Here is a 12170-nt window from a genome sequence, read left to right on the forward strand (position 1 = left end):
ATTAGTATTATATCTATTCTATGTACATACAGTCACGTCTAAAAGTATGTATACACAAAAAAAAATGAAAAATATGTAGCCACACATTTTTCATCATAAATATGTATCTATTACTGACACCAAAAAATTGTATTCATTAAACTGTTTCAGTATTATGTAATCACAAAATGCTTCAGAAAGTTGCATACTTAAATAAATTCCATTTAAATGTATCCACCTCGTAGGCCAAAAATAAGTATACATGAATGGGTTCCATATACATATAACCACAATTTGGCAAATATTTGTATACGCCGTTTGATTCATAAATATGTATCCAGACTGCAACAACAAACCTTGTCTGACTGGCATAGAATCGTAAGTTGTATATTTAACTGATTTTGACAATTCACGAAAACAGTGCGGACTTGTCACTGCATACGTCTATCTCACGATTATTCTATGACGCACTTGACAGTCCTTAGATTGAATTGACTTGTAAATATTGAGTATTTCAGTTTAGGGTCATTCTCAGAAAGGTGCACTAAGCATTTTTTGTTTTTATTTAATTATATTGTTTTAATTGTTAGTGGTTTGTTGTTGCAAATTATAGATGCTTCAGTGGATCTGTCCTCAGTGGATGACCCGAACAACTTGATCGCTTTGGCTTAGTCGATATTAATGACCACTCTGGACGTTTCCAAGTATTTGGTGATCTTGATGGTGATATAAAAAATTAAATATATCATACCAAATTTCATCCAGCTCACTCCAGTCAGTTCATCCCCATTTTCTCCCTTAAGGGTTGCTTTTGGAGATAAAAACTAAGTACCCTATGTTCAGCCCCTTGACAGTCGAAACCAGTCGGTTTCGACGTGATACCGGAACAGACAGATTACTTTCAATTATCACTCCATAGTATAAAACAAAGTCGCTTTTTTTGTCTGTACGCTTAGATCTTTCAAACTACGCAACGGATTTTGATGCGGTTTTCACAAATAAATAGTGTGATTCACGGTGTCTATGTATACCGTAACCGTGTTGTGCCGGAACGGGTCACCAGTATATAATATTATTTTAATGGAGTATGGATCGTAGTATGTATGTCCCTGCCCGCATGCAGGTTACGAAAGAGACAGACATGTAACTTAACAAAACAGTAATTCTTCAAAACGAATCAAAATATCAAATCGTGTTTACATATTTATGAATCAAACGGCGTATACAAATATTTGCCAAATTGGTGTGGTTATATGTATATGGAACCCATTCATGTATACTTATTTTTTGCCTACGAGGTGGATACATTTAAATGGAATTTTATTTAGTATGCAACTTTCTGAAGCATTTTGTGATTACATAATACTGAAAAAGTTTTAATGAATACAATTTTGGTGTCAGTAATAGATAAATATTTTTGATACAATGTATGACTACATATTTATGCAACCTTGTTTTTGTATACATATTTTTTAGACGTGACTGTACAGGTAGACGATTTAAATTAGCATGCTTATATGCTAAAAGGGAAGCCCTTTATAAGGCTAACCCTTACAAGCAACATGCAAGATGTTGGTGAGCGGATGATAAGGGTAAGGTAGGGTGATATGGTTGTAAAAGGGTATTGGGACACTGATTACTCAAATAGGTTAGCGTTATATTATTATAAGGGCTTTAAAAGCAAAATGAAAGGGTTTCGTCAGGCAATGGGTATGGTGAGTTAAGCCTTATGCAAAACCCTTTGTAAGGGAGAGCGGGCCGGTCCCTGATTTATATTGTACATTAGTTTACATACACATAAATATGGAAATATAATTAAAAAATTACGTCATTTTTTACATTTTATTTTATAGTAATCCGTTACCTACATTTAACTCTAAATATCCAATAAGAAAGCTACAGCAAACACCTACCGTCTTCAGAAGGTATTGCACATTTTTCCGCTCCATTTGAAGGCATAATGACTGTATCATCACAATGCGCTGCGAGGCACACGCGACGGCCTTGCGACACCCACTGATCGCGGATTAAAGGCTCCATCAAGCGTGTTATACTCTACAAGACCGTATCGTAATCGGATTTGGATACCCCCTTTCTAATGCAATTTCTTCCTTACCTGGTGGAGCAGCTGGCCTTGGAACTGTTCTTCATCGGGGGACAGGTCCATTTTAATGCATTTCAGTCCAATTCCGAGGCCAAAACTAACATTTCCGGCCGAAACAATCGCTCAAGCGTTGCGAGAATATTGACACCAACATAACTTCGATAAACTCGTGAATAATCAATGAAAGTCAAAGAAATCTGCGCATCAGTTAAACAATGACTTAGTTTTGATCATGTTTTGATATATAAATAATGCAGTGATGCACAATAAGCTGAAATAATGTTATGGAAAGTGTGTATCGATTTAAAACTACAATATTTTGCATAAAACAACTGTCAGTGTCAGTGTAATGTTCTCGCAGTCCTGTATTTTTATGTCAGCAAGCTGTCAAAACTTTGGATCTTGTGATTCGTCAAATTACTTCCAATCAGTTCTTTGATTAGTGTAATTCATGTGTACAAACTCTTTAGCAATTAAAAACTGACTGTTTTTTCAACGTGTTTCATTACACGCAGTTAACGTTTGGAAATAAAATTTACCAGCTTAGAATTATTGTTATTTAAGTTTGTGTACCAAATATTTGTGCTTGAGTTGGTATTTCGGCGTTATTTTAACGTTTAAGATCACTTTTATTTTTTGAAAAAATGTAGGGTAAAATTTTCAAAAGTAGGTCAAGTCTGTGGTCAAGTCAGTCCAAACTAAGTACCCACGTTTCTAAGAAAACACAGTTGACTCAAGGAAAATCCCATGGAAAGTTATGAAAAGCCGATTAATTCACAAAAGTCAAGATGCAGCGTCCCTATAACGACCGATGGGAAAGAACGAGAAGGCATTTATTACGTAACTTATTCGATTACCAAGGTAAGTAGGTACCTAACCTTTTTTTATACAAACGTACAAACGTAGAAAATCACGCATCCTGTTTTTTTTTTGTTAAGGTGACCTCTCACCGATTGTCGAGGAGCCGGAGTCGGACAGTTCCGACGACAGACCCTACAGCCCTCTGCCCGATCTGATCGTGGAGAGGGAGCCGAACCGCCATGACCACAGCGAAGAGTATTACGAGGAACTGGCGGTGAGGATGAGGAGATATTACCAGAGGTTGTTCATAGATGGCGTTAGCGACTGTGAAGGTACATCTTTGGCGTTTTATTAGTGTGGTACAGTCGAGGTCAACTTTACACTTTATTAACCTGTCACTATACTATACGCTTTCTGGCAATTTATACAAAATTTCAAACATGCAGTGACAGCGACGAGGTCGTAAAGCGTAAACATAATATTTTTGACCTCGATTGTACTTTTGCTATGTCCATTTGAATGTGAATATTTGTCGAACTACATCTACTATTTTACAATACCACCGCGTTTTTACACCATGAGGTATGAGACCGGAGTACGTAGCTGTTTTTCCTCTGATGTATATCTACATGACCACCTTGATCACTACTTTGTTTTTCTTCGAAATGTTGCACTTGCTGACGTGACAAAAAATTACAAAAACTAATTACAATCTGGAAGTTAATGTTAAACTTAAAAATTATTGCAGCAAGTGACGTTTGATTACTTTTTGTGTTTATTTCAAAAATATACCTGTATATTGTATAATTTTTATACTCATTTTACAGCTACTGTTGATGATTTAGAAGAAATTCCTGACTTTGTGATAAATAGAAGCGCAGCCAGCACTTTTATAATAGACACAAATAATCATATAGACGAAGAAACTCATAAGTTAGAAGCAGATGAAACTAGAGAAGAGTTTGATACAGTTGTTCATGAAGATAAAATAGCAGAAGTATCTCAATCTATAGAAAGAGAATCAACATATCTATCAGGTGATGACAAAAGTGACGCTAAGAATATTTCTGATGATAAAGAAAAACGTAGTGAAATTCAAGAATCTTCCCATAATATTACTACTCCATCTGATGCCGTAACAAAAGATGAATCCGAAGTTAAAAGCACTGTGAATATAACTCGAGCAACACAAACACCTGAGAAAGATGCTTCAAAATCGATAGAAACAGAATCAGATTTAGTAGAAGCTTGTCATAGAATTTCCAGTACAGTGGCTGAAATACACGATGAATTACAACAAGTTAGAGCTCCACGTGTTTTCGAAGATGGCAGCCCCGTGCTCATGCCCAAAGCTCATGAGCTCAGTAGAAGAGTTTTTGGAAACATGCCTCTTAACGTGAGGAACATAATGAATTCTATTCATGATGATGAAGAGGATCCAGAGAAGGATGCAGGAGAAACAGTTGAGAGGAATGGTGAGTACTAATTAAGGCTCCTGGACTTCCATTATAGCTATATAGTTCCATTCATAGAAATATGAAAGAAAGCACTTAATAAGTTTTTTTGTTAAAAAGTATTATTTTAATTTATCTAAGCTATTAATCTACATAATTATTCCAAATACCTCAATCAGAACCATACTAGGCAGTGATCGAAAAATGGTCTGGAATTTTTGAAATCATAGCTTACAATCTTACAAACATACAAACATTGCAAGTGAAACAAAAGCTTGTAAATACTAACTGATGTTAATTGTAACTTAGATAGGCAATTATTGATATTGTTTTTTTTTTATTTTAGGAAAAGACCCACAACAAGTTTCACATGAAATCGAGGATTTCAATCAATCCAAATCCGTGGGTGAAAATTCAGACCTTGAAATTGAATGGTTAATAAAAAGCGTTGATTATGTTTCAAACGAAAGTCAGGAATCAGTCGAAACTTGTGAGGAAGAAGAAATTTTTGCAGACGTTGACCGAAAGCAAACTCCTGATACAGAAACCCTCATGAAACAGAAACTAGATGAGTTTGATGATAAAAATCAGAAAACTGTTGATGACAATAACGAGAGTCTTCTACGAACATCTGAGAGTGACGAAATCATACAAATACAAAACGAAGAAAGCATTGGACCTAATGAATTCAATGGCATTGAATTAAGTCCTAAAGCTAGGCATTTGGAAATTCTCGACGAAGAAATCTCAGAGCACGCTGAAAATTCCTTTGAAATGGCTTTAAGAAAAGGATTATTTGAAACTAAAAATGCTAGGAAAAATCTAGTTCCAAGTTCAAGTGAAGAATTTGAAGATGATAGTCATGAAAATGAAGATTTTGAACCTGTCGAAGTGATGAGAGGAACCATGCAAACTAGACTGACGGAGAGTTTGCGCAGAGAATCAACGCTGAGCAAAGACAGTCCTCTAGTTAAAACTGCAATACAAGCAAGTAAGTTTCTTATTTGAATAATTTTTATATTGGAAATGGCAGAAGTGCCAATGGGTATTGTAAATACATAATATGTCGTAGATAACAATAATCAAGTGTTATTATAAGATTGTCAATTGACTTATTGTAATATTGATATTGGGGCAAAGATGCACGTAGACGGGCTCGTTGGTGCGAGGGTCATTCTACACTTCGAATTTTAACACCTAGCTAACGATTCTTTCGGTTCGTCTTTCGTAGCTTACATACATTTTTCAGAATATTTTTTATTGAAGTCCTCACTCAAGTACAGTCAACGTCATAAATAAGTGATCACTTTTGTACCTTGTCATTTCAACGTCATGTTTGGAAAGCCATACGAAATTTTTTTACCGACTGAAAGCGATAAGGTACAAAAGTGATCACTTATTTATGACGTTGACTGTACCTACGTCTGGAACGCTGTATCACCAGGTCCAGGCGGTGAGACAGAAGTACATTTATTCCTTCATCATTGATGCCAATACATAATAATAAGTATATCAATACCTATTCTACTAATACTTATTGTTTTCTGTTACAGCGGCAGAAGAGCTAGAAGAGGACGATTTTGAACTCGAAGACTGTGAAGTCGAAGCACCTGATCCGGTGATGACGGAAGCTCGAGAGGAAGGTGAAGATCGATCCTTGGAGATAGAACTGACTACCAGCCAAGACAGTTATGGTACAGATGCAAATGGAACTGAACGTGGTAAAGCTTGTTCGATTATTACATTACCTGTTAGATGACCGTATAGCGAACTGATTAGAGAGCCTATAGTACTGATTAGGAAGCCGTGGTGGCCTAGTGGGTTGACTTATCGCCTCTCAAGCAGAAGGTCGTGGGTTCAAACCCCGGCTCGCACCTCTGCGTTTTTCGAAATTCATGTGCGGAATTACATTTGAAATTTACCACGACCTTTGCGGTGAAGGAAAACATCGTGAGGAAACCTGCACAAACCTGCGAAGCAATTCAATGGTGCGTGTGAAGTTCCCAATCCGCACTGGGCCCGCGTGGGAACTATGGCCCAAGCCCTCTTGTTCTGAGAGGAGGCCTGTGCCCAGCAGTGGGACGTATATAGGCTGGGATGATGATGATGAGTACTTAAGTTCTCGGATTCGAGCTCCGGTTTGGGCATACATTTATATGAAATAGTTAAGTTTGTAATTACATAATTAAATATTTTTAGCCGTTGCCTAAGAACGATATTTGTTAAGTTATTGTTTAACAGACAAACCATGTGCTTGGTTCAGTTGTTGTTGTTCTAATCGTCATTTATGTTTCAGCTGATGAATTTAGTTCTCCTGATGATTTAGAACGTGTCATCAATGCATCTGCTGATAAAGATGACAGCAGTGATAACGCTAACACCCACACGCCATCTGTAACAAGAATCAGAAGTATTGCAGACGTGTGTGATGACATTTGGTCCGTATCACCCGTCAATATAAACTTTGAGGATCTGCCGCCAAAAGTTGATGATCTTACTCCAAGTTGTAAAACGTATTCCAGTCAGAAGAAGAGAGCGTCAGATACAGAATTAAATACTCCCTTGAAGAAAAAGAAGAAATATAATAACATTGCTGTTCAAACTGGTACATCTAAAGAGTCAACAGCTGATGGGAACGATGTAAAAAATAACTTTGTAGTGGGAAAGCCTTTGGTATTCAGGCTGTGCAGGTGTCGCGATCATGTATGTCTGTGATTTCACTTTGTGTTAGCAGTGACCTGTTTTTTTCTTTTCTTTTTTACGTATCTACGTAACAATCGTGTTTTTTTTTACTTTTTGTTATGTTTTTGTTTGTGCAGTAAGTACTATTTTAATCAAAATAAATAATAAAATTAAAATAATATTAAAGGATTTTCCACTGTTTTGTTTTTATTATCTCACAAGAACCGTTTTAGATTGTATATACAGCTGAGACTTAAGTATACATAATGTTATTCTACCTACACTAAACTCGTCGATGAGTATGTAGCCTATTGGGTGGCATACATTTTTTTGTAATATTATTGTTAAGCATATTTGCTTTTAGCCGAATTAGCGATGTGTATATTCATCATTACGCATATTTTTTACGCATAAAATTAAAAAGCATAAATACAGAAAGCATCATTACAAAGTGCATAACCACAATCACGAGCCTGATGCACTACGAGAAAAGGTTAGTTTTGTATTAATTTATTTATTAACTTTGGCACACAATAGTTATTTGTGTCACAAGGGAGCAAAATGGTGTATTTACGGCGAGGGCGTACATTGAATCTAGAATGTAGCGAAGGATTCTACAATAGAATCCTGAGCGTAGCGAGGGATTCGAAAGTTGAATCCTGAGCGTAATGAGGGATTCAATGTGTTAGCGCCCAAGATGAAAATAATTTTGCTCCCGAATGGCTCATACAACTTTTCACACCAATGTTAAAAGAGGTCATTTAAAAATATGCCACACCTCGTGTAAAAGTAAAAAAATCATATTATTTTCTTTTTTTGTAAAAAATAAAACTTGGAATAATAATAGAAGAAAAACAATAAAAAACCAGCCAAGCACAAACTTTAACAGGTAGTCAATTTGTATTTTCAGAATATTGTGTTGTATACTTGTCGTATGTCTATTTAACCGACTTCAAAAAAGGAGAAGGTTCTATGTTCCAATGTTTGTATTTTTTAGTGCTTGACTGTACTGTATGCGTCTTGCACTTGTTAATTATTGCAGATTTTGTTTTAATGAAAATATACCTTTAAACTGTCACTGTCAACCAAAACTAAAGACTGGATTTGAGGTTATAACCTACAAATAATATACGTTTCGTTTGATACGTTTCGATAATTTCTGAATTATTGTTAAGTTAATTCTGTACAAAATGTCTTCATCGGAGCTGATGGAAAACGGACTGGACGAAAAACACGTCGAATTGGTGGCCAAGTTCATCGCAGACGTTAGGAATGGGTGAGTGCGTGGCACTCCGAGCAAAGACACGAATATATCTTGTTTTGATAAAAAAGTGAATTATAATGTGTGTTCATGTCACATTACAACTTTATTAAGATGCATATTAATTTGTAGGAAAGCGTTAATTGCATGTATTTATTTACATTTCTTTTTTACACTGCTAAGAAAAAGTTTGTGAATATTTCATCATTCATTATCATTACCTGCTTACTACAGTTTATCTGTCTGTTGTACATACTTGAGATGTAATAAAAAAAAATATGGATTGTTCATCTTTCTACATATTCATACAAATGAGCATGTGATGATTATGCAGGGTGAAATTTGGGGGTGGCACTATTTACCGTCCCAAATGATACCGACATGGAAATACCGTCCCGATGTTTTGTGTACCATCAGCCAAATATGTGGTCTATCAATTTTCAAACAAGTTCCTAACAAATGAATATGTCGCTAAAGTCGAACTTTCAAGTTGACAGGCACGTCTATTGGCATTATTGTTTTATGACATGCAAAGGATTATCAACTTTAGGGTGGTAGAGCACATATTTGGCTGATAGTACATGCTCATACAAACTGGTGTCAAACTGACCAAGAGTTTCTGTGGGTGTATACACAAAATATCAAGTCTGTATTTCCATGTTGCGTCGCCTGGGGAAGCAGGGAGGGGCAGCTGCCCCCCCTAGAGATTCTAAAAAGTAGCCAAATGTAAAGCAACCAAACCAGTCCTAAGTTGACTTGGCTTGCTTGATTGATCATTCCTGAATGTCGAAACTGAAACTTGAATGAATTCACCAATTCCATTAAATACCTGCAGTTCATACTTTTCTCATTCTCCATATACGCATATAATAAAATCCAGGAATTTCAGTTGTACCAGATCAAATAGTTTACGCGTGCCCAGCCACGGGTAAACTCTAGTAATTTATATAATAATAATAACTTTGTAGCCCTGTTTAAAAAAACTTCATTGAATTTGTTGCTGAGATCTTAACAGAGGTTGTTTGGAACTGTGGTAGATTTTTTTTTGTTATTCCTGCCCGTTCCATATTCCCCACTAGAAATGACATGTTTTACACACATATTACGTTGTATTTCAGGAAGATCGAAGACTCCTGCAACGTGGCGCTGGCCACCGTCACCCTGCTGGAACAGATCATCAGCGACTCGGAGAATGTCAGCGTTGTGTGAGTTCACTGAGTTTGTAGATATATTGAATATATCGCTGTATTTATCAGGAGGGGCTAGACATTGTAAATTATTAGTTTGATACTGAATAACTATTTTGATTGACTTTAAGATGTCAACGTAGAGACATGAGACACATGAGAAGACGGTTTAAAAGCCATCAGTAGTTGTTTACAAGGGGCTGGTGGCGCCTATTGAATACTAGTATGAGCAAGTGCTAACTGCACTCACTTTAACAGCAACAACATGTGGTCAGCACCTTCAATATAATGTTACAGGGAAGGGCATGTTATGTATTTAGATTTAATTGTGTTTTTTTTTTTCGTTTTCTTCCTCACTGTAATTTATAATTAGCAATGTGCCTATGTTATTATGTTTCTGAAATTGCATGAATTGTGCTAATATTATAAATTTGAAAGTTTATGAAGATGTTTGGAGGTTTGAAAGAAAGAAAGAATGAAAGATTTATTTGATTCCATCAGTGCGTTTGGAGGTTTGGATGTTGTTCTAAACCGTTGAACTGATTATGATGGAATTCAGTATACAGGTTTGAGTTTTTATCCTGGGGAAGAGTTTGAGTCCCGGGGAAGAACATAGGATAATTTTTATACCGGAAAATTGCATAGTTCCCGCGGGATAACAACAAATTTGAAATTTAAAAATATTGTATCTGAAACATCCAAATATGGCATCTGTCAGAATTCCACAGAATTAAAAATTTTAGTTTGTATGCCTAACGTGTTGTGTGTGTGTGTGTGTGGTGTGCGCAGTTCCCTGTGCGCGCGCGTGCGCGGCGCGGCTCGCATGCTGTCCCGCGCGCTGCCGCGGAGCGCGTGCGCCGGCAACACGGCGCGCCGGCTGCTGCGCGCGCTGAGGGACGAGGCTCGCGACGCGCCACCGCCCCGGGACTCGCTCGCGCGCCTCGTGCTTGCCGCGCCCGCGCGCCGCGGGACCTTGCCCGCAGCTGAAGCCCTGAGGGAGCCCATACGGGAGCACCTCAACGAGGTGAGCTGTAGCTAGCGACCACCTTGGAGGAACCCCTTGGAGCATCTCGGCTCGGTGAGCTATGCGCAGCAAACAATGCAGATATCAAAGACAGGGTTTCATTGGGTTCAATGAAGTCGGTGTCTTTTCTACTAAGCTTGAACAGAAAAGACGTGTCGTCAGCAATCATAACTGCCAGATATGGTTCACCATTTACGTTAGGTCATTTACATAGACGAAGTACAGCAATGGGACAAGAATGGAACCTTGAGGCACTCTCGTTGCCACCAAAAATCCTGTCGAAACCGTTCTGATAATAGTTACCTTTTGCTTCTTTTATGTGAGGTAAGATTTAATGTGTTTTAAAGCGAGGGCATAAATTCCATAAAAATGTAACTTACAAACTAAAATGTTATGATCGACACGATCAAAGGCTTTCGACAAATCGCAGAATACACCTATATAGCCGCATATGATTCCTCCCAAGCTTGCAATATTAACGGATGGACGCGTGTACTGATTTGAAAAATAATATGAGCTGCACTAACGCGGCCAGCTAGCGTAGGCCGTAGGCCCTAAGAGTTAGGCTACTGAACTGATGCCTTGGATGTGTGCCCGTAAAGTATTGGAGGCGGTGACGTGTTCGCAGCTGCGCACGGAGCTGGAGGGGACCGCGGCGGCCATCAGCGCGCAGGCCAAGGAGCACGTGCACGCCGACGAGATGATACTGACCTTCGGCGCCGGCCGCCTGCTGGAGCGGTTCCTGCGCAGCGCAAGGCGCTACCGGCTGCTGCTGGCGGAGGGGGCGCGCCGGGGGAGGTGAGGGGGGCGGGGGGGGATTGTGTTACGACACATGCTTAGTTGACAGGGTCGCCGTGTACGGATGGAGGCGGTATTTGGATGAAATTTTAATTTGATAGAATATTGTTTTATTACTAATTACTTTTTTATGCAATAACCATAGTAGTTTTAACTCGTGCCTGTGTTGCAGAGCCACGCGATGGCGGCACGGCTGAGCGCGGCGGGCGTGCCCGTCACCGTGCTGGGCAGCGCCGCCGTCTGCGCCGTGATGGCGCGCGTCAACAAGGTGCGCCCCCCCCCTCCCCCCTCCCTTAGGGCCGCGTCCACGTGGCCAGGCGTGACCGCAGTGACGGGTGTGTCGTGTTGCCAGGTGGTGATGGAGGTGGAGGCGGCGCTGGCGGGCGGCGCGGCGCTCGGGGCTCCCGGCCTGCACGCGCTCACCGCCGCCGCCAAGTTCTACAGCGTGCCCGTACGTAACGAGTGACGATAGATCCATAGGGATCTGGTACGGTCGATTACCTTATACAAATGTTCAGTTATCCTAATTACATAAAAAACAATGCTAAGCAAGCCAACCAAATACAAATAAACGCTAAAGCTAAGCCCATATTTTCTAACGCGCTGATGTTCGCGATCGCACTTGCCGACTCTTTCTACTCTCATTTTATATCGTGTGACTGGAAAAAAGTGATGAAAGCGATTATGATTCCACCAAGTGTATTAGACAATATGCAATAAAGCCTCTGATCTGACTATGTCTTATAGTTTCTATGTTATCTGTATTGACCCATTTAAAAGGCTCTTGGCTTACATCGACACTAGTAAAGCTTTCGATCGAGTTAATCTTGACAGGCTGCTTCAAAGTTAAACAAGTTTGGGATGTTTGGTTGTCTGCGGG

The 12170-nt window shown here is 38.9% G+C and overlaps 3 protein-coding genes across 3 annotated transcripts in view; 2 read left to right on the forward strand and 1 right to left on the reverse strand.

The window, feature by feature from the left end:
- The window catches only part of Lrrk (Leucine-rich repeat kinase), a 90910-nt gene extending 88482 nt beyond the window's left edge, over nucleotides 1–2428 (reverse strand). Inside the window, 1 exon segment of the mRNA XM_074108363.1 lies at nucleotides 2096–2428. Within this exon segment, the coding sequence (XP_073964464.1) occupies nucleotides 2096–2146 (51 nt within the window). The 5' untranslated portion in view covers nucleotides 2147–2428.
- A 366-nt stretch (nucleotides 2429–2794) lies between these two features.
- Nucleotides 2795–7201, forward strand: LOC141442729 (uncharacterized). The gene is made up of 6 exons (XM_074107811.1): nucleotides 2795–2944; nucleotides 3022–3216; nucleotides 3712–4359; nucleotides 4685–5329; nucleotides 5892–6059; nucleotides 6635–7201. Exons 1-6 carry the CDS (start codon nucleotides 2872–2874, stop codon nucleotides 7051–7053), a joined length of 2148 nt encoding a protein of 715 aa, XP_073963912.1. The 5' UTR covers nucleotides 2795–2871; the 3' UTR covers nucleotides 7054–7201.
- Nucleotides 7202–8004: 803 nt separating this feature from the next.
- LOC141443155 (uncharacterized) overlaps nucleotides 8005–12170 on the forward strand; it is an 85272-nt gene continuing 81106 nt past the window's right edge. The window contains 6 exon segments of the mRNA XM_074108364.1: nucleotides 8005–8296; nucleotides 9400–9486; nucleotides 10258–10499; nucleotides 11121–11290; nucleotides 11463–11558; nucleotides 11643–11741. Of these exon segments, the coding sequence (XP_073964465.1) occupies nucleotides 8211–8296; nucleotides 9400–9486; nucleotides 10258–10499; nucleotides 11121–11290; nucleotides 11463–11558; nucleotides 11643–11741 (780 nt within the window). The 5' untranslated portion in view covers nucleotides 8005–8210.

This window comes from Choristoneura fumiferana, chromosome 26 (genome assembly GCF_025370935.1).
Source record: "Choristoneura fumiferana chromosome 26, NRCan_CFum_1, whole genome shotgun sequence".
Taxonomy (NCBI): Eukaryota; Metazoa; Arthropoda; class Insecta; order Lepidoptera; family Tortricidae; genus Choristoneura; species Choristoneura fumiferana.